This window comes from Clarias gariepinus, chromosome 7, assembly GCF_024256425.1.
Source record: "Clarias gariepinus isolate MV-2021 ecotype Netherlands chromosome 7, CGAR_prim_01v2, whole genome shotgun sequence".
Taxonomy (NCBI): domain Eukaryota; kingdom Metazoa; phylum Chordata; class Actinopteri; order Siluriformes; family Clariidae; genus Clarias; species Clarias gariepinus.
Window position 1 is genome coordinate 25,560,009 of NC_071106.1, and position 23,661 is coordinate 25,583,669.

The 23,661-nt window shown below is 38.6% G+C and overlaps 1 protein-coding gene across 2 annotated transcripts in view; it reads right to left on the reverse strand.

Moving 5' to 3' along the window:
* Positions 1-10,670: 10,670 nt before the first annotated feature.
* sema4ba (sema domain, immunoglobulin domain (Ig), transmembrane domain (TM) and short cytoplasmic domain, (semaphorin) 4Ba) overlaps positions 10,671-23,661 on the reverse strand; it is a 71,306-nt gene continuing 58,315 nt past the window's right edge. For both annotated transcript variants that reach the window (XM_053501133.1, XM_053501134.1), the window contains exons 9-15: positions 22,279-22,460; positions 20,551-20,701; positions 17,800-18,010; positions 17,454-17,569; positions 16,376-16,533; positions 15,181-15,269; positions 10,671-14,875 (exon numbers count right to left, since the gene is read on the reverse strand). In XM_053501133.1, coding sequence (XP_053357108.1) covers positions 14,103-14,875; positions 15,181-15,269; positions 16,376-16,533; positions 17,454-17,569; positions 17,800-18,010; positions 20,551-20,701; positions 22,279-22,460 — 1,680 coding nt within the window. In that variant the 3' untranslated portion in view covers positions 10,671-14,102. The remainder of the gene's footprint in view (positions 14,876-15,180; positions 15,270-16,375; positions 16,534-17,453; positions 17,570-17,799; positions 18,011-20,550; positions 20,702-22,278; positions 22,461-23,661) is intronic.

Consider the following 23,661-nt stretch of genomic DNA (forward strand, 5'->3'; position numbering starts at 1 on the left):
TATAATGTGAATGTATATTAACTGTAGAGTGCAAGCAGAGACTCCGGCAGGACTAACTATGACAGCATAACTAAAAGGGAGAGCCAGAAGGAAACACAGACATGAGGGCTTCCTGAGATGTAAAGCAACCAATCACCTCACCGTCAGCAAACCTGAGTGATCAATGAGAGTGGGGAAGGACAGCATCTAAACATACCAGTTCACCATAATACTCTACGTCCATGAGTCCCCCAGATCTGCTCCTTTACCTATGGCAAATCTATTTATAAAAATGCTTGGCTAAATAAATAGGTTTTTAGCCTGGACTTAAACATTGAGACTGTGTCTGAGTCCCGAATACTATTTGGAAGACTATTCCATAATTTTGGGGCTTTGTAAGAAAAAGCTCTGCCCCCAGCTGTATTTTTCATAATACACGGTACTGACAAGCAGCCTGCATCCTTTGATCGAAGTAGGCGTGGCGGATCATAAGACAATAGCAGTTCGCTCGGGTACTGCGGCGCGAGACCATTTAATGCTTTATATGTCAAGAGTAGTATTTTAAAATCAATGCGAAATTTCACAGGGAGCCAATGCAGTGAAGATAAGATAGGGGTGATGTGCTCATATCTTCTGGTTCTAGTGAGGACTCTCGCTGCTGCATTCTGGACTAGCTAAAGCTTGTTTATGCACCTAGTTGAACAACCAGACAGTAAGGCATTACAATAGTCCAACCTAGAGGTGATAAAAGCATGAACTAGTTTTTCTGCATCGTTTAGCGACAATAAATTTCTTATCCTGGCAATATTTCTGAGGTGGAAGAATGCTATCCTGCTAATATTATCTACATGAGCTTCAAATGAAAGGCTGGAATCAATAATCACACCAAGGTCTTTCACTGTTGCATTTGATGGAACAGAAAGGCCATCTAAAGTTACGGTGTGATCTAAAATTTTACTCCTAGCTGTATGCGGTCCTATGACTTTAGCAGAAGGAAGTTAATTAGCATCCAATTTCTTATGTCCTGCACACATTGCTCAATTTTAGTAAGCTGTTTTTTCTCATCAGGTTTTGCTGAGACATATAACTGTATCGTCAGCATAACAATGAAAACTAATACCATGCTTACGGGTTATGTTGCCCAGAGGAAGCATGTAAAGGGAAAAAAGCAGTGGACCTAAAACTGAACTCTGCAGAACGCCAAACTCCACTAGAGAACATGCAGAATAATCACCATTTAAGTCTACATACTGATAACGATGGGTCAGATAGGATCTGAGCCAGGAGAGGGCTGTACCCTTAATTCCTACTACATTTTCTAATCTGTAAAGAAGAATAGCGTGATCAACGGTATCAAAAGCTGCACTGAGGTCGAGTAATACAAGCATAGTTACACAACCCTAATCAGAGGCCAATGGGATGTCATTTACTACTTTAACGAGTGCTGTCTCTGTACTGTGATGAGGCCTAAATCCTGACTGATACAGTTCATGTATGCCATTTCTATGTAGATATGAGCATAGCTGCTCCGCTACTATCTTTACCAGAATCTTAGAGATAAAGGGGAGGTTTGATATTGGCCTGTAACTGGACAACTGACAGGGGTCGAGGTCAGGTTTCTTAATTATTGGTTTGATAACTGCTAATTTAAAAGATTTTGGAACATAACCAATGCTGAGTGAATAATTAATTATTCTCAACAGGGGTTCTGTTATCTGTTTAAGAAAATGTGTCGGTACAGGATCTAATATACAGGTTGATAAATTTGCAGAAGAGATGAGTGAAATTAGTTCATTCTCTTCAAGGGGAGTAAAGTATTCTAGGTTCTGATCTGACATGGCTAGATTAACATCTGCATCAATTACATTGTTCGGTTTCAAAACCTCAATTTTATGCCTAATATTTACAATTTTATTATTAAAAAAGTTCATGGAGTCCTCACTATTGCACTATTATTTAACTATTATATTATCACCATTATATCATGGCTGTTCATTTTATTTATAGACAAGACAGGGATAGCTCAGTGGTTAAGGCATTGGACTACGGTTTGACAGGTCCCAGGTTGTTAAAGTGACCTATTGAGGAGCACCATGGACAGCTATTTCCTATTAGCAATTTCTCAGACTTCCTTAATATTGGCTATTTTCAGATTATTTCTGCTTTATCTGTATGACAATTGTACACTGAGTGGTTAGCTCAGTTAGTGTAGCGTTTATATCAGCTTGAACCGGATTGGCCAGTGTGACTTGACAGCTATCAATAAGGCATTTAAATCTGGAGACCTGCTGCCCATTGGACATTTTCTTCCTTAAACTTTTTTATTTATTAAACTCTAGATTGTTGTAAGTAAAAAACACTGATCAGAAATTAGATCTCAGCAGTTATAGAAATACTAAAGGTAGCCCATGTGGCACCAACAATCATGTTTACACATTCTCTTGTTTAATGTGACAAATAGATATGATTGCCCATATCTGTGTCATTGTATGCATTGCAATCCAGCCAAATGATTAGCTGTATAAATAATTACACGGATTAGTAGTGCTCAGTGAGTTCACAGAAGAATTCCACTTTTGTTCAAGTAGAAAATGTTTTAAATTTTGCAAGCTGCCAAATAAACTCTGCAAACTAATGTTATGAATAGACATAGCTAATATTAGTTTAGAAGCCAGACTTCTTTTGTTTATATTCAAAAAATCTTAAGAGAAAAAAAACTTTTTTTATGCATCAGCTGGTGGTTAGTGACGTCAGACATCACTGGGCTAAAAAACACCTATCTAATCTCTATAACATTCACACTCATTTGTTGCCAACCACATTTGAAACAGTTTAACTTACCATTTATGTAAGTGACTTTCTGAGTCACTAATGCCGCACACAGTGTATATATATATATATATATATATATATATATAAAAATGATCAGATTTGGACACATCCTTTTGTTCAATGTCTTTTTCTTTATTTTGGTTGTATTCCATATTGTATATTAATACCGAATTTATGATGACTGAACAAATGTAGAATGATATATTTTAGATGCTTAAATAATCAAATGCATTTAATGATCTCGAATATGTTTTCATATTTTTGATTAGCAGTCACCTTTTGCTTTGATGACAGCTTTGCAAACACTAACGTTTTCTCGGCCACAATTTGACTGTGAAGACCGGACTCATGCAATCTCCTCTGAACAGTGGATGTTAAAATATGTTGGTCACTTGCTTAGACTGGAAACGGCATTTGGATATGTATTTAAAGTTCTGAAGATTTTTAGACTGACCTCAGTATCTTAAAATAATAATGGACTCTCCTTTCTCTTCATTGGACTAAGAGTAGAGTAGTTGTAGTAGCACTAATAAGTTTATTAACTCTGGATCCACCCTTCCTCTACACACTACAACTGATTAATTCATTATGATTAACTCAAAAATTAACACATATCGTTATCATAAAATAACTCATAAATTAACTATTGACTCTGATGAGAGAATGCTCTCTTTCTCTCTCTCTAACTGTCAATGATAAATGTAGCTACTTCGGACAATTTAAAATCTAAAACAATTGTTAACTACATAATTTCATGTGTACTTTTATAGCTTAAATGTCTTCAGTATTAATGTACAAAGTTAAAAATATTTAAAAAAATAAATAAATAAAAACCCACTGAAGATGAAGGTGACAGACTGATTTTCTTTGTTTTCATGAGTTGATTGTTTTGAATGATATCCAAACTATAATGGGTTCAGTGAATCAGTTATTGAGAACATAAAGCCTCTGACTTTCAGCACATCCCTGCCACCAGTTCCTGTAGTCACTCTGGAGGAGCTAGTTTCCTCCTGTAGCACTGCTTTAAGCCACATAAATAAGTTGTTTGATGCAGTTTTGTCCCAAAAGACAAGTCCTGCATTGTAGGCAGGCGGCAAGGCCTCAGAGCATCACAGATGGTTTTATCCAGGGGTTCTAACTAGGGAACATTCGGATAGTATTTCTTTTGGACAGTATCATTCACTAGTTTCCCGATAAATCTAACAACTGCTTTTGTAAACATGGTGATGTCATCAGTGATGCACAGGAACATGTCCCTTTTGGCATCATTCAATGCACCTTGCAGAGCGACACAACGATTGGTCTGTTTAGCGTGCAACCTCTCTCTGCGCTAGGGCTTCCTGTTCAAGTCTTTGTTTATATTTTGGCAAGAGGAAGATGGCAGCTACAGGGGGAAAAAAAATCTACGTAAAACACAATTCACAATTAATAGCCCTTAGATCCGCACCATCCTGGTATATAACTCCCCATAAACAGATCTAGCATTAAATCACATTGCAAAAACATCAATTACATGCTCATAAATTTTAGCTTAGCCAATTAACAGTACACATGAACACTACCTACAATTGTCCTATTAGATCTGAATTAACAAACAGGTTAGTCTTCTACAGCTCAAAACACAGAATTTCATTTAGAAAATCCAATTTTATATACATATACACAGACATATAAAGGTGCATCTCATAAATTAGAATGTCTTTGAAAAGTTGTTTTATTTCAGTAATTCAATTTAAAAAGAAGAAGCTTATTATGTCGACTCATTACACGCAAATACTTATATATTTTAAATGTTTGTTAATTTTAAAGATTACGGCTTACAGCTAATGAAAACCCAAAATTCAGTATTAAAAAAAAATTAAAAAAAATATATATATATTGTCAATCTACAAAAAAAGTATACGTCACTCTATACTGCACAATACTAGTGTGTGTATATATATATATATATATAAACATCAACAGATAAAACAAATGATGGCTCAAATGCTCCGAGCTTTAAGGCATACTGTTTCGTCTGTTGCAGTGAGTTTAAGGAAGCTATAAAAAGTGAGCAGAGCGAGTGGGCTAGAGAAATTTGGGTGTGTATTGCCTGCGGGAGGAAGAGATATGATATGTGCTGGAAAGCAGTAAAGAATATTCACAACAAGCAAGTGGAGAATTTTTGACTCAACATCAAAACTGCCTGTGCTCATCTTCCTCTTCAAGCAATCTTTAGATATCATGGTATATCATCATGGTTGATACTGTATGTTCCCGATCCAGCAGTAAAGAAAGCATAATGTTTGTATGCAGACAGTGTGTTGTATGCGACAGACAAACCATTATTACTGAATGCTGTTTAGGAACTGTTACATGTAACCGAGTTTAACTGGTGTAATCATTTACAACTCCACAAATAGAAACTTGAGATACTGCAGCAGTTCGCAATGTGTGTTGAGCAGCAGATCAATAGCAGCAGCACTGTGTGTGTGAGACGTTCAGGTGCAGCACAGAATGCAGCTCTGTAAAGCTCTTTTATTTTTGTCAATTTGTTTGTGAAGACACAAACAGCTTAAGAAGATACAGGTGCATCTCAAAAAATTAGAATATCATCAAAAAGTTTATTTCTGATATTCAATTCAAAAAGTGAAACTCCTACACAGATTCATTACACACAGACTGATATATTTCAAGTGTTTATTTCCTTTCATTTTGATAATTATGACTTATAGCTAATGAAAATCCAAAATTCAGTATCTCAGACAATTAGAATATTACTTAAGATAAATGAAAAAAAGGGGGATTTTTAACACAAAAATGTTGGACTACTGAAAAGGATAAACATACAGCTCTCAATACTTGGTCGGGGCTCACTTTGCATGAATTACTGCAGCAATGCAGCGTGACATGGAGGCGATCAGTCTGTGGCTCTGCTGACATGTTATGGAAGCCCAGGTTGCCCTGATAGCGACATTCAGCTCTTCTACACTGTCAGGTCTGGTGTCTCGCATTTTCCTCATCACAGTACGCCATAGGGGTTTAGGTCAGGTGAGTTTGCTGTTCCATTAAGCACAGGGATACCATGGTACTTAAACCAGGTGTTAGTACTTTTGGCAGGGTGGGCAGGTACAAAGTCTTGCTGGAAAATGAAATCAGCATCTCCATAAAGGTGGTCAGCAGAGGAAAGCATGGAGTGCACTAAAACTAAAACTTCCTGATAGATGGGTGCACTGACCTTGGAGCTGATGAAACACAGTGGATCAACACCAGCAGATGACATGGCTCCCCAAACACCACAGACTGTGCAAACTTTACACTGGACCTCAAGCAACTTGGATTCTGTATCTCTCCTCTATTTTTCCCAAACTCTGAGATCTTGATTTCCAAATGAAATGCAAAATTTTTTTTCATCTAAAAAGATGATTTAAAGATGATATAAAATGATTTAAAGGTTTAGGAAACCTTTGCAGGTATTTTGAAGTAATTAGCTGATTAGAGTGCGATACCATGAGTCTCCAATATTGGATTTTTTTACAATATTCAAATTTTCTGGGATACTGAATTTTGTGTTTTCATGTTGATTTCATTATCAAGCCATAATCAACAAAAATGAAACAAAATAAACACTTGTGTCTCTAGTGTCTTCTTGTCCCAAGTCTGGATAAATGCAGAGGGTTGTGTCAGGAAGGGCATTTGTCGTAAAACATTTACCAAATCAATGATGTAAATCACAAAGATCACTTCCATACCAGATTGGTTGCGGCCCGGGTTAACAACGGTGCTGTTGACTTACAGGGTGCCGGTGGAAATTGGGCTACTGTTGGTCGAAAAAAGGAGAGGAGAAGGACGTGTTCGAAAGCAGAGAGAGAAATGAAAGGCAAGAGTTAAGGACTGATAGTAGGGACTTGAATGTTGGGACTATGACAGGAAAGGCAAGAAAGTTGATGATATGATGCAGAGAAGGAAGGTGGATATACTGTCCGTCCAGGAGACCAAGGCTAAAAGCTTAGGAGCAGGGTTCAAATTGTTTTACCATGGTGTGGATAGGAAAAGAAATGCAGTAAGAGTTATTTTAAAAAAGGAATTTGTAAGGAATGTTTTATAGATGAAGGGAGTATCAGATAGGGTGATGAGTGTGAAGCTGGAAATTAAAGGGGTGATGTTTAATGTTGTTAGTGGTTATGCCCCACAGGTGTGAGTTAGAAAAGTAGGAGAAATTCTGGGGAGAGTTAGATGAAGTGATGCAGAGCATCCCCAGAGGGGAGAGAGTGGTGATTGGTGCAGACTTCAATGGACATGTTGGGAAAGTGAACAGAGGTGATGAAAATGTGATGGGCAGGTTTGGTCTTCAGGATAGGAATGTAGAAGGACAGATGGTGGTGGACTTTGCGAAGAGGATGGAAATGGCAGTAGTGAATACTTTCTTCCAGAAGAGGCAGGAACATAGGGTGACATATAAGAGTGGAGGCAGAAGCACTCAGGTCGACTACATCTTGTGTCGACTTTGTAATCTGAAACAGATCAGTGACTGCAAAGTGTTGTTAGGGAAGAGTGTAGCCAGACAACACAGGATGGTAGTGTGTAAAATAACCCTGGTGGTGAGAAAGGTGAAGAGGACAAATGCAGAGCAGAGGACAAAGTGGTGAAAGTTGAAAAAGGAAGAATGTTGAGTAGTTTATTAGGAAGGAGTTGAGACAGGCTCTCGGTGGTCAGGAGGTGCTTTCAGTTGACTGGACAACTACAGCCAATGTGATCAGGGAGACAGGTAGGAGGGTACTTGGTGTATCATCAGGTAAGGGAAAAGTGGATGAGAAGACTTGGTGGTGGAACGGGGAAATCCAGGAGTGTATACAGGGAAAGAGGCTAGCCACTGTAAGAAGTGGGGCACTGAGAGGACTAAAGAGAGTAGACAGGAGTACAGGGAGATGCAGCATAAGGTGAAGGTAGAGGTGGCAAAGGGCATATGAGGACTTGTGTGCTAGGCTGGACAGTAGGGAGAGAGAAGTGGATCTGTACAGGTTGGAGAGGCAGAGGGATAGAGATGGGAAGGATGTGCAGCAGGTTAGAGTGATTAAACATCGAGATGGAAATGTACTGACAGATGCCAGGAGGGTGATGGGAAGATGGAAGGAATACTTTAAAGAGTTGTAAAGGAGGAAAATGAAAGAAAACAAAGAGTAGAAGAGGTGACGGAAGTTGTAGAGCAGGAAGTAGCAAATATTAGCAACAGTAAGGTGAGAAGGGCGTGGAAGAGGATGAAGAGTGGAAAGGCTGTTGGTCCTGATGACATACCTGTGGATGTATTAAAGTGCTTAGGAGAGGTGGCAGTAGACTTTCTAACTAGTTTGTTTAACAAGCTCTGTAAGAGGATTCCAGAGGAGAAGTGTATTGGTGCCGGTTTTTAAGAACAAGGTAGATGTACAGAGCTGTGGCAATTACGGAGGCATAAAGCCTTTTGAGCCATACAATGAAGCTGTGGGGAAGAGCAGTGGAAGCTAGGTTAAGGGCAGAGGTGAGCATTTGTGAGCAGCAATATGGTTTCATGCCTAGAAAGAGTACATCAGATGCAGTATTTTCTTTGAGGATGCTGGTGAGGAAGTACAGCGAAGGTAATAAAGAGTTGCATTGTGTCTTTGTAGATTTAGAGAAAGCGTACGACAGGGTGCCGAGAGAGGAGCTGTGATGTTGTATGAGGAAGTCTGGAGTGGCAGAGAAGTATGTTAGAGTGGTGCAGGACATGTATGAGAGCTGTAAGACAGTGGTGAGATGTGCTGTAGGTGTGACAGAAGAGTTCAAGGTGGAGGTGGGTCTGCATCAAGGATCAGCCTTCTTGTTTGCTATGGTAATGGACAGGATGACAGATGAGGTTAGACAGGACAATGGATAATGATGTTTCCAGATGACATTGTGCTTTGTAGCGAGAGCAGGGAACAGGAAAAGGAAAATTTGGAGAGGTGGAGATATACTCTGAAAAGCAGAGGAATGAAGGTTAGCCGCAGCAAGACGGAATACATGTGTGTGAATGAGAGGGACCCAAGAGGAATGGTGAGGATACAGGGAGCAGAGGTAAGGAAGGTACAGGACTTTAAGTACTTAGGGTCAACACTCCAAAGCAATGGAGAGTGTGGAAAGGCGGTTTAAGGCTTAGAGACAGTAGCACTGAAGAAGAGACAGGAGGCAGAGCTGAGCTAGAGATAGCAGAGCTGAAGATGTTGTGGTTCTCTTTGGGAGTGACAGGGATGGATATGATCGAGAATAAGTTCATCAGTGGGACAACCCAGGTTTGGACATGTTCAGAGGACAGATGCTGTAGAGGACAGATGCTGAGGTTGAAACTGCCAGACAGGAGGTCTAGAGGAACACCAAGGAGGAGATTTATGAATGTAGTAAGAGAGGACATGAAGTTAGTTGGTGTGAGAGAAAAGGATGCAGAGGATAGGGTTAGGTGGAAGCAGATGATTCACTGTGGCGACCCCTGAAAGGGAACAGCCGAAAGACAAATAAAAAGAAATATGTTTGTGTGTGTATACATCATTGATGCTGTGTATGCATTTTTTAGGCCACTCTGTGTGTATATTCAGTCTCAGAACAGGCCTAGTCAACCGGTGACTATCCAGAGCCTGGGCCAAGGAGCAGACAAACATACATCTCCTAGCTGCACTGAGTCATCAATCAGGTTCCACCGTATTGAGACTGTGCCTGTTTCATGACCTAAACAAAAATGTACTAAGATGCCTTCGAGATGAAGCTAGGACTGTTACAGTAGATCTCCCATATCTAAGTGCTTATTGTTAATAAAACTGACACTGATCAGGAGTTTGATATAATGTGTTTAACAAAAACGTGGATTAAATCTAATGAGTATATAGCATTAAGTGAAGCTAGAGCTCCTGAATACAGCTACATAGATCAGCCTCACCTAACCAGTAAAAGAGGCGTTGCGGTTATTTATAATCATGATCCGACCATTGTAGAAAAACGTGGACACAAATTTAATGCCTTAGAAGTTTTCTATACCAACATAACAAACTTAGCCACAAATTAACCTAAATTAGTTCATTCTGCTAATTATTATTTACAGACACCCAGGGGTCCTTTGAATTTCTCTCTAAATTATTGAGATCGTTTCTACCTGCGGAGGAAGTAGTAAAATATAAAGAAATTTTGCCTAAAAAATTCTACCTCTAAAGATGAAAAGAGTAAGTGGAATGGCTATTTGTGAAATGCCACCTGTCACTGTTAACATGTACCCGATAAATGTGAAAAACAGTGAGCTCTTCCCCTTGCAGACCTGTCTGACTTATCCTGTTGCCGCACTTCAGGTTGGAGATCATGATGCATGGAGGCCCTGTATGGTCTGCTTTGGGATGGTCCCACTTGACCTTGAAGATGGTCTTGGACTCGGCTGATGCAGGCAGCTGTCTCTGATGACTTGTGACGGCAGTCCCACAAATGTTTTTTTACCTGAGCCTCCAATAATGAAAGTGGACTTAACTTGAACACCGGTGCTGTAATACTGAACTTCCAGCCTTCTAAGACACACTCTGAGTGCTGATCCATTATGGTCATAACATGGATTCCTTGTTGTGTCTGGTTCCTCTCAAGGTTTTGGTCATCTCAGGGGCGTTTATCCTTGTCACTGTCCCAGCTTGCTCATCAGGGACAATCTGATAATTATTATTTATACATACAGTGGGGCAAAAAAGTATTTAGTCAGCCACCAATTGTGCAAGTTCTCCCACTTAAAAAGATGAGAGAGGCCTGTAATTTTCTTCATTGGTATACCTCAACTCTGAAAGACAAAAAAAAAAAAAAAAAATCCAGAAAATCACATTGTAGGATTATTAAAGAATTTATTTGGAAATTATGGTGGAAAATAAGTATTTGGTCGATAACAAAATTTTATCTCAATACTTTGTTATATACCCTTTGTTGGCAATGACCGATGTCAAACGTTTTCTGTAAGTCTTCACAAGGATTTCACACCCTTTTGCTGGTATTTTGGACCATTCCTTTTGATGTTTTGGGGCGGTCGCTGGGCAACACAGACTTAAACTCCCTCCAAAAACTTTCTATGGGGTAGAGATCTGGAGACTGGCTAGGCCACTTCAGGACCTTAAAATGCTTCTTACTAAGTGACTCCTTCGTTGCCCGGGCAGTGTGTTTTCAATAATCGTCAGGCCGAAAGACCCAGCCACGTTTTATCTTCAATGCCCTTGCTGATGGCAGGAGGTTTTCATTCAAAATCTCACTATACATGGCCCCATTCATTCTTTTCTTTACACGGATCAGTCGTCCTGGTCCCTTTGCAAAAAAAAAAAAAAACAGCCTCAAAGCATGATGTTTCCACCCCCATGCTTTACAGTAGGTATGGTGTTCTTTAGATGCAACTCAGCATTTTTTCTCCAAACATGAAGTTCTATTTTGGTTTCATCTAACCATATGACATTCTCCCAATCCTCTTCTGGATCATTCAAATGCTCTCTAGCAAACTTCAGACGGGCCTGGACATGTACTGGCTTAAGCAGGGGGACACGTCTGGCACTGCAGGATTTGAGTCCCTGGTGGCGCAGTGTGTTACTGATGGTAGCCTTTGTTACTTTGGTCCCAGCTCTCTGCAGGTCATTTACTAGGTCCCCCCGTGTGGTTCTGGGATTTTTGTGGAGTTTGGAGTGTGACTGTTTGAAGTTGTGGACAGGTGTCTTTTATACTGATAATAGATGCCATCAATACACGTGACGAGTGGAGGACAGAGGAGCCTCTTAAATAAAAAGTTACAGGTCTGTGAGAGCCAGAAATCTTGCTTGTTTGTAGGTGACCAAACCAGGCCTCTCTCATCCTTTTAAGTAGGAGAACTTGCACAATTGGTGGCTCCACTGTGCTTCCTTACTTTTCAAACTCATTTTCATAAGTATTTTGATTCTATAAAGCTTTGTGACAATGACCCTTGTTAAAAGCGCTATATAAATAAATCTGAATTGCTTTGTTTCATACGACAAGGAACATGATCCTGGATTCACATAAAAAAAATCTTGATACTGAACTGTCAACAGATTTATGGCAGCCAAAATTTTTACATAAATTGGGAATTTAACAGCCTCATTTATGTTAACATTCTGTGGAAATATTTTATACATATACACCCATTATCACAACAGCAGTCAATCAACAGGACACTAGCGCGCACACAGCTACATTTTTCCACAACATATTAAATTAAGTCATTTATAAACATTTTGTAAAAATAAACAAGAAAAAAAATTAAATAATTCTGTTTTGGAATACTTTCTGAAAAGTCCATTGAACAAATATTTGCATGCTCTTACAAGACAAATGACATTGTGTTTTTACATTATATGTTCAAAGTGGTGCAATAGAAAGTTCTTTGGAAGATTTTCAGTCCCCTATCACATACTCACTCATCTTCTAAACCGCTTTATCCTGTATTCAGGGTCGTGGGGACCTAGAGCCTATCCCAAGAGGCTTAGGGCACGAGGCAGGGTACACCCTGGACAGGGTGCCAATCCATCGCAGGGCACATACACATACACACTACAGGCAATTTTGGGAATGATAATTAGCCTAATCTTTAAACTATGGGAGGAAACCGGAGTACCCGGAGGAAACTCACCAAGCACGGGGAGAACATGCAAACTCCATGCACACAGAGACGGGAATCAAGCCTAGTCAGGAATCTAACCCGAACCCTGGATGTGCAAGGCGGCAATGCTTCAGTCCCCGATGTTGGATGTAATTTTTAACCATGAACCCATTCATTCGTTCATTCCAAATTAATTTTTAATGAGATGGTGTGTTATGATTTGATACTATTATTTAGGGGCACTGGTGGCTCAGTGGTAGGTGTTTCGCCTGCCATGCCCAGCCACTGAATGCAGTGCCGGTCCCAAGCCCGGATAAAATGGGAGGGTTGTGTCAGGAAGGGCATCCGGCGTAAAACCTGTGCCAAGTTGTAGTGCGGACTCTGTGGCAACCCCTCGCCGGGAGCAGCCGAAAGACCAACAACAACATTTAAGTCTACCGAGTTCTGTTTTAGTTTTTAAACATACTGGTCTTAGTAGTTAAGTCATTGAAGAAACAAGACGAATATCCAGGAATCTTTAACTTTCAAAAGGTAAACAGCAATGAAATACAGTCCAGATAAATCTCCCAATATTTTAGCCCACAATAATGATGACTTTGCACTTAAACTAAAAAGTTAATAGTTTAGTTTTTTTTTTAAACAATTTTTGTGCCACATTGCAATACAACAAATGATTATTGATTTACATTAAGAAAATTTGGCACAAAGGACTACAAGTCAGATTCTTAAAATGGGTATACTATTATTGATAATGGTAACCACCAGTGTCTACATTAACTATCTCTCAAATTTTATATTTCATTCCCAACACTGGTGCGTCACTTATCTTTAATAATCATAAGCTGTAAATTTCTTCCACTTTTAGATTCTTGATTTTTTTCCATTCACAGCCTGAATTTTTTACATAATGCTCGACCTGTACCATGCGCCACCTTATATCCTGTTCCCAATTTGCATTAATACCACCTCACTGTACCATATTACCTCAAGCTTTTTTAAATACTTGATTGTACGTGTATTTGCTGTAAGAGGCAGTACCAACATTTGGCTATGTGCCAATGCTGGCTTTTCTCAACAGTAATCCAATTCCTAATAGATTCCCAGTGGTTTGCATAATACAGTTGATTTGTAGGGAGGACATGATGACGTATTTCAGCCTTGCATATATATTGTGAGGTTTGTTAGTCAAAACTTGTTCACATTGCACCAATTACACTTTGCTGGTTTACAACACTACTACATGTAGCCTTCTGTCACTGTATAGCCTTCTAAAACCCTGCAGTGGTAAAATTAATCATCAAACGGCAAAATAAAGCTTGATGTGTGTGGGTGAGGATAGTAATCCCTGAGGGAATCCCATAACTAACAGGAATGCCAACAGACAACGGATGCAACATATGACAAATGTTCCACTGGCATTACATCAGCACACCATATTCATGGGATTATTTAGCTTTAAATGTTTTTTTCAAGAATCATAATTTAGTTTTTCTCTCATTTGTGTCCCATGAAATGCATACTACCAGTGACTGAGAGAATATGGACATCACAAAGACATAAGTAGGGGAAAAAGTGCAAAGAAAATAATACAAACATTGCCTGAAAGTTTCAACAGAAATATAGTTTTCAAGTCTTTGTGGCACTGCCATTTCCCTCAACATCATTTCCCTCAACATTCACTCTCAAGTTGCCATTTGCATATGTAGTCTCAAATGTGGGAATCTTTGATCTCTGAGCCGAGCCGTACTCGAGGACATGGGCAGGTGGGTGATATCTCTACATGGGTGTCCTTACGGTGCAAGGGGCGGTGTTCTGATTCTGAGAAACCTTTGCTGTTCTCAGATATGGAAAACTCTTGTGGTGATGTATTGTAGAAGAGGTTTTCATGCAATGTCTGGTAGCCCTTTTGGTCTGGCATTGGGGAAGGTGCATTGTGGCCATTCGTGGGTAGGCTTTCAGTGAGCTTTCCAGCCATTTGTACCTTTCTCTGCTGAATGTTGGGACACTCGCTTTGCTTTAACATGGATTTAATTCGGTCCTTATCCCGGTAGATCACAAACACAGAAAAGACAAGGAGGCAGAAGACCAGCAGTGTGCATACTACAATCAGCTCACTCCAGTAGGTTTTGGTCTCTATCCGTGATGAGCGAGCTTCACCTGGAAGGATCATTGGCTCCTCTTTGGGAACCAGCGGAGTGTGTATGCTACCGATCAGCATGGTACTCACATGTTGTGGCTCTGCCTTAACACAATAATTGGCCAGGAGCTGCCAAAAGCCGTTTTCAACTGACCAGCATTCATAGGATTCCTCCCTGTCTGTTTGGGCCACTACTACTAGCCCTCCTTCAGAGCTTGGATAGAGAAATCGTCCAGCACCCTTGCTATACTTCCATCGTCTTTCAGCCAAGTTAGAGCGCAACTTACATGGCAGCACCTGAAATGTGTTTGCTGGGATTCTGATTACTTGACAAGGAAGAATACCTGTGGGTAAAGTAAATTACAAGTAACAATTAAAAAAACTTCCCCAATAAGACAAATAAATGTCCCTTCTTGACTTATTTAAAGTATTATTTATACACTTTACATTGTAAGGTTATTTACAGTATGTTAGTAATGCTAGATCTGTTTTTGCTTCAATACTTTATAGCATATAGATCTCTGCTGCTGTTGGTTTATCAGTTTCATTTATGCCTGGACATTGAGTTTAGTCCTCAACTAAATATAAAACAAACAAACAAACACAAAAAAAGAGAATAACATTTTAAGTGATTCTTGATTTCACTCACGTATGGATGGCAGTTGTGCAGAGTGGGACCTTGGTATAGCTTCATCACATGTGGCTATGTTGGCATCTTCTATATCTTGGAAAATTTTACTGTAAAATTAACAAGAATAGGACGCATTAGGACCCATTCCAGTGATGAACAGAATAAGCATACTTTCTTACTTTGGATACCAAACTTTGATACCCAATAGATATATTTTTTCATATATATATACATACATATACATACACAGTGACTCCTCGGATTACGTGTAACCCGATTTACGATTTTTAATAAATTTTTACATTAAAAAAAAAAAAAAACATCGTCTTGGTTTACGAGTACTGAGTATCATGCATCACGCATGCACTTCTTGTTTTGACGCCGAGCGTCACGTGATCTCAACTGAGCCAACGTTTTTTCTCTCTCTTGCGCTGCGGAATTGTAAGTAATCGTCTCCTCTGCTGGGTGAATACACACACACACACACACACACACACACACACACACACACACACACACACTCTGCCTTACACATAAACTCTGCAAGCACTAAGACCCAGCTTTTTGATAAAAAGGCTGATAAACGCATGCGCAGATATGAGCAGATTTATCGATAAAACTGCAGACATACTACCCCATACAGTAAACAAAAAGAAAAGTCAAATCCAACTATTAAGTCTGATTAAATTGCTATCATTAATCATTTTTATTTTTGGAGTCTAATCAGAGCTCTGGGACGTCCAGCAGACTGTCCTGATGTCTTGAGAATGAAGCTTACAGTACTGATCTTGGTCATTTTGAAATGCCTCGACTGTACGTGTGGATGGACTGTATTTATCCAGGCTTTGTATGCCATGGTGACGTGGAAAGTGAGTATGGGTTGTGGATACTCTAGATTCCGGTATTCATTATAACGTTATTCTACTCTGTAGTACTATAGTATTTACTAATGTTGTTGATGAATATTTAAAATTAAATAAATATGTTTATGTTGGCTCAACTGTGATTAAGTGACGCTCATAATTCATTAACAAATTTGGCTCATCTTGCAAAACACTCGCAGGCCACATTACACATCCAAGGTTCCACGGTACTATTTAACTATAATAACAGAGTATGCATGCTCATACACTCAGTGTATACTGTGATATTAACGTATTGATTTTAAAAAATCTAATCAGTATGTAGTTTTTTTTTCTTTTACTCCGCTAACCTTTTAGATGATGCCTGCCTGACATCAACACACTTTCCCCCTGCCCAGCCACAGTAAGGGTCTCTGGTGAGTATACACTCTCCACAGCTCCGGTGATTTGAGCAGTTAGCAAGAGGAATCTCCACCAGTTCAGAGTAAGAGGACACAAACAGCACACCCTGATCCAAAGGAGATAACACACATTAAATCAACAAGCAAATTTGAGTCTAGGATGCTTATGACTATCAGAGAGTAAATACCTGAATATGAACTAAATATCTTTTCACTTAGAACGACAACTGAAAAATAGTTGTAATCACAGTGCATCCGGGGAGTATTCACAGCGCTTTACTTTTTCCATTTTGGTATGTTACAGCCCTATTTCAAAATAGATCATTAGTTTCCTCAAAATTCTACAAACAATACCCCATAATGACAACATGGAGGAAGTTTGTTGAATCTTTTTTTTTATTATATATATATATATAATTATAAAAAAAAAAAAAAAAAAATCTAAAAAAAAAAAAAAAACGCCCTAGTAAGTGTCCTGCTGGTTCCAAACTTCTTCCATTTATGGATGATGGAGGCTACTGTGCTCATCTGGGCCTTCAATGCTGCAGAAAAATCTCTGTACCCTTCTCCAGATCTGCGCCTTGACACAATTCTGTCTGAGAGGTCTACAGACAATTCCTTGGACTTCCTGGCTTGGTTTGTGCTCTGATGTGCATGGCAAAGGCTGTGAATACTTATGTACATATGTTTTTTCTTTTTTTTAATAAATGTGCAGAGATTTCAAACAAACTTCTTTCACATTGTCATTATAGGGTATTGTTTGTAATTTTTTTAGAAAAAGATTTATAATTTATAAGATAATCAATTTTAAAATATGGCTGTAACATAGCAAAATGTGGAAAAAGTGAAGCACTGTGAATATTTTCCGGAAGCACTGTACATACACAACTGCAGACATGCCAAAGTAGAAATAACAGATGAAGCAATGGCACCCAATAGAGCCAAGCCTAGTTCTCTCTACAGAAGAAGATAATATCTAAGCGTGTTAATTTATAGAGCCTTTGCATCATAAAACAAACGTCCATACCTTTTCATCATCTAGTTTGATGTGCTGTATAGGCTGCAGTCCTAGAAAAAGTGTTAGCTCCTCAATGATGTGCATCTTGCCCTTGCAGTTAATGGCTTTGTGAAGTCTGCCATCATCTGGAAAAAGTGACAGGTAAAATACTACAAACAGGAGTCCTATTTACACACATTTAACAGTATAATCCGTTGTGTGCATTACAAATAGCATTGCTAAAAAAGAAATAGATTACTGAAATTTTAATACTATTTTTAATTAATAATTAATAGTATGTTTTATTGTTAATTATAATAAAAATAATATTTTTTATTTAAAAAATACTACTACTAAAATAATAGAATAAACTCACCTGTACCCAAAAAAAGCACATTGTAGCCCCGGTGTACAGCCTGGACATGATGCACAGTGATTTTCATATATTGGACATTGTGTTTAACCAGCAGTGGCTGGCTGCGAATTACACCATCCATTAAGAAGTGATCCTTCACAAAGTTTAGCACCTTATCAGGCATGTGCAGTGAGGAAAAGATGCCCTGAGCCCGAACTGCATTAGTAATGCACTAGAAAGGGAAGGATAAAGAACAAAAAGTTAGCATGAAGGAGGTTTAACTTTCACACAATATATATAAGCCCATTTTAATTACACAATAGTAAAAACCCACTTACAAAGAAATTAAGGGTCTATAATTTTTATCATAGGTTTATGGTAAAGTATTGAGAGAGAATATCAACCAAAAATCCAAAAAAAGCACATGATTTGCATTTCGATGAGGGAAATAAGTATTTGATCCCCAAGCAAAACAGGACTTATTACTTGGTAGAGAAACCCTTGCTGGCAATCATCTTGGGATGCATTTTGATCCACTAATCTTTACAGATTTTCTTAAATGTTTAAGGGTTTTTGCCTGTTGCTTGGCAACTCGAAGTTACAGCTCTCTCCATAAATTTTCTATTGGATTAAGGTCTGAATTCTGGCTAGACCACCCCATGACCTTAATGTGCTTTTTCTTGAGCCACTCCTTAGTTGCCTTGGCAGTATGTTTGGGGTCATTTTTATGCTGGAAGACCCATCCACAACCCATCTTCAACCCACAAAGGGTCGCATCCATTGGCCCCTCAGTGCAGAAAAGTCAATCTGACCTTTAGCAGAGAAACAGCCCCAAAGCATAATGTTTCCACCTCCGTGCTTGACTGTAGGGACTGTGGTGTTCATAGTGTCATAGTAAGCATTATTCTTCCTCCAAAAACAGCGAGTCGAGTTGATGACAAAGAGCTCAATTTTGGTCTTATCTGACCACAGCAGTTTATCCCAATCTTTCTCTGTTCATTGGCAAACCTCAGACGGGTCTTATTGAGGAGGGGAGGCCTTGCTGCACTGAAGGATTTCAATCCATGCAATGGTTTATTTGGTGACTGTGCTCCCAACTGTTTTGAGATCATTCACAAGCTCCTCCCATGTAGTCCTGGGCTGGTTCCTCTTTTTTCTCATGATAATTCTTACTCCATGAGGGGAAATCTCACATATAGCTCCAGACTAAGGGCCATTAATGGATACTTTGTATTTCTTCTATTTGTAAATAATCGCTCCAGCATTTCTCTCCTTCTTATCAAGCTTCTAGCTGATGGCCTTGTAGCCCAACCTTGTGCAGGTCTAAAATCTTGTTCCTGGCTTGCTTTGACAGCTCTTTGGTCTTGCCGATGGTGGTGAGGTTTAAATGGAAGATAGAGATTTTGTGGACAGGTGTCTTTTATACACATACCACATTGCTGTTAGGAGCACCTTCATAAATCAATATGTGTACCACAAGAGCACATTACCAGTCTGTGAGAGGCAGAATTATTGTTGGTTGGGTAGGGGATCAAATACTTATTTCCCTCATTGAAATGAAAATCAATTTATAACATTTGTATCATGTGCTATTTCTGGATTTTTGGTCGATATTCTGTCTCAATCCTTTACCATAAACCTATGAAAAAAATTATAGACCCTTTATTTCTTTGTAAGTGGGCAAACTTCCAAAATCGGGAGGGGATCTAATACTTATTTTCCCCACTGTAACTACAGGGGTTGAAAGCGTAGGTCTGAGCAACACAAACATTTGCTACATGCAAGAATTGTAGAGGAGAGTTGCCCCAGCTTGTGAAGTTTAACATAGGACATTTGAAGGACAAACCAACCAAAGAGGAGTTTACATTGACCATCAACAACAAATTTCAAGCCTTCCAAAAGATTGTTTTGAAGAACTGCAGACAGATTTAGACAGCAAGTGACAGAAGATTAAAGAGGCAGTCATCATCATGCAAAGAAGTACTAGAATGAAGGAACCACTAGCACAAGAAGTGGATTTTCACAGATGTACTGTGGTAGATTCAGGATAAGAAACATAAGAAAACAGTAGCACATAGCAGTAAAACTTGAACGGAGAAGGCCAAGCCACAAACAGTTTGCAGAAGCCAACTGCACAGCCAAGATAAGTATTTGGTCTGACACAGGGAACCACATTGACTGGTTTGATTGGTGAAGTGACAAATACACTATAAATGATTATATAAAACCATTAAAAAGATTTCATAAAAATTTTGCAAGCTGGAGAGACCCATTAAACACAAGAATGTCAACATAGACTGTAGAAAAGGAAAGACATGAAGCTAAAATTTAAGGACTAAAATTTGGACTAAAAATTAGGGGTGAAATAAGGTAACAAAAATAAAACCTGGTGCTCAACCATAACCAGGTTAAATCTTTTTTTCACCAGTTTTGTAGGCACAACAGGATAAGCCATTGGAGTATAAACTTGACTGCGACCAATCTGCTCTGACACGGCTCCTGGCTGTTTTTTTAAACTGTTCTCTTGAATAACAATTCAAAAGCAATGATTGATTTTAATTACATTATTATTATATTATTTATTTAAAACTTTTGTCAGTTTTGTGCCATTTGTTTTTTTCCCCTTTTTTAATGAAAGAATACCCACAAATTCATCCATGTGTAATGTAAATGAAGTCTTATGATTGTTTAAAGGGTTAGTCAAATAATTAAATTCCATTATTTATTACAAAAAAAAAAACAATACAATGTTTCTGATAAGAAAGTAAATACCGCTCCAGGTCTAGGTTCTGGGATTGGGTGATTATAGGTGTACCACTGCTGTGTTTCTCTGTTAACCTCTTGATAACGACCATTAAACACCTCTTCCACTTGGCTCATGGTATAGGTGCACACAGCTGAGCTTCCCAATGTCCTTTTGTACCTGCAAAGATGCATATAAAACCTTAATTTGTTTGTGCTTTTAACAATGGATATTGTCAAATAGCAGCTTAACATAAATAGTTGTAATCTTGTACTGTGATCCCGACCTATGCTGACCACTCCTAAATTTCACATGGAGATGAAACAAACTTGGTGAACACAAAACCTGCATTCACAGACCTAAGCGAGTCTATACAAACAAGTAATATTTATAAAATTTGTTAAACAGTAAAATGAATCCATTCTATATTCATATATTGCATTAATATATGCAATTAGTCTACATTTACACTGATCAGTCATACCATTGTATCCATCAACATAAAATCTACGTAGGATTTGGGTTTCCCTTGTACCACTGGAATGACAATAGCCCCTTGGGGCTTGGCTCCACAGGGCCTTTGGAAGTGTGCTGTGGTGTGACAGTCTGTTGTCAGTAGATCCCACAGCAAGTGGGGTATTGTGGGGTGGGGCCTCCGTGGATGAAACTTGATTGTCCAGCGCATCTCATGGGTGCTTGATTGAATTATAATCTGCATAGTTTGAAGGCCAGACCGCCCTTTAGCTCTTTGTCTGCTGTGCCCCGTGTGTAGTGGGCTGTAGTATACTGGGTGTTCTGGTACCTTTTTGTCATGGTCTCCGTGAGTAAGGGTGAACCTTCGGGGACCATGACCATGTCACCAGTTTACTGGTGCATAATTGGTGGTCAATGTAATTCACATCACCTGTCAGTCATTATAATTTTATGGCTGATTGGTGCGGATGCATCATTGTGCAAAATAATATGCTATTATTCACATTTGTCAGTAAGTTTTTTATCGGTTACCTTTTAGTCAGCATAGTTGGTCCTGCAGGAGTCCCTGCTTGCATTCTGCACTACATTGTACACATTCTACACTACTGCTAGCACATCTAACTGTTTTTTCCTTTTTCAATCTATTTCTGCCGAGCTAAACATGGCACCTGAGTCGCCAGCAATACCAACCCCTTCTGCCCTCCAGACCTGTTGGACACATCCTGGTGCCATGCTTCTGAATAGAGTTCTTGTCAATTGGGGGCCTCTGGATGCTGTTTGGGATGTATATAGAGACTGAGGATGGTTCTACTCAATAACCATGTAGATGAACTTGGACTGGGCTGATGCAGGCAGTTTTTCTGTGATGGCTTGTGACTAAATAATTGAGGACTAAAAATACCAAAAACAGTTTGTACCCTAACAGTGGAAGGCAGGAAGTGTGGACTTTATATTAACTTGACCACCTTTCCCATTTTACTGAACTCTTAGTCTTATAGCACACAGATACAGCACAGACTGATTTGTGGTCATACCATCACCCAAATTAAGATCAGTTTTCCTGTTGAGTTTTTTCTTGCCAACATTGCCACCGGCTTGCTCATTAGGAACAAACTAGAACTTTAAAACAAGAATTTATAGATATTTTCTTACATTTTTCATTTCCCTATTCCCATATATTCTTAAATTCCTTGGAGCTGCTTTGTGACAATTTCTATTGTTAAAAGCAGTATACAAATAAAATTTAACTGAGTTACGTGCGTCATTAAACAACAAATTCATACCACTGAGAGGTAAAAACTCCATAGAACACAGTGCTCTTCCAGTCCCCCTTACTGGGTGTCAAGACAAACATGTCTTGAATGATGTTAAAAGGAAAGCCATCTTCGGGTAATGAACAGAGGAGCTGAGCTTTCAAAAAAGTTGTCCATTTCTTCTGCAGGACCCTCTCTCCTCCTTTATCACCCTGCAATTACACACACAATAATTGTACATTAAAATATATAGATAATATAAAATAATTATTTTGCCTCATCAATTAAGTTAAACAGTTTAACTGGATTAAATGTAAAGGGGTCTTTCAAGAGTTAAAAAACAGACAATGATTACAAGTGACAGGTGTGGAAACTTAATAGCAATTTAAACATGTGTGTGTTAATTTGTGTGTATTATATCAAGCCAAACATTCAACAGTGTGAAAACTTTGGTTCATCAATTTACACGTGGCTCACACATATAGACAAAGATAAATGGCTTCACATTACCACTATTTCTGAAAAAAAAAAAAAAAAAAGTTTTCTGCATGATCATTGTCTATCTAAGTGTTTTCTTGATTGAACAGGTCTGGCTGTAATCAGGTCTGGGTAGGGCAAGTGACATTTAAAGTATGTGTGCACTGCCATGCTGTAGACAGCGTTCATATTGTTCATGCAGATTCTTAACCCGGATTCCCGAAACAAAAAGATGCTGCAGACTCCTACGAAAGGAGCCGATTTATTTGAGATTTGCAGATCTTTATAATTGGCCGCACTCTCCTTTAACATTCCCCACAAGTAGGCATCAGGTGGTGTAAGATTTTAGGAATGGGACAGGTATGGGAAGGAATTTGTTCCGCCATCTTTTTTTAAACTCTGTCCCCGGAAATAATACTCAATTGTGAATACTTTTTCCCATATCAAGACCAAAAAGAACTACTGTACACAACACAACTTCCTTTTTACTACTGGAAACATGTGTGTCTAGAGACATGTTCTGTTGACAAACGCAAATGCTTGTCCAAGATGCACAAACTTCAGTACTGTATATTTAGGTACATTACCATATATATATATATATATATATATATATATATATATATATATATATATATATACATACTGTGTGTATATAAATTTTAAAGTTAAAAGGAGATGTACAGTGTTAGGTCACTGAAATAGTTTAACTCTGTTAATGTTATTTCATTTTAATTATTTTTAAAGAGATGGATGCCATAAAGTTCCATATATATGAATATGTATGCTGGCATACACAGTATGCTGGTTTACTTGTAATATCGTTAAACTGTTTGCATTATATCGTGTTGAATAAATAAATGCCTACTTAAGGATGTACACATCATATTGTGCTTGAAGGAAGTTATTGTAAAAGTAAGCAGAAATGGTATGTAA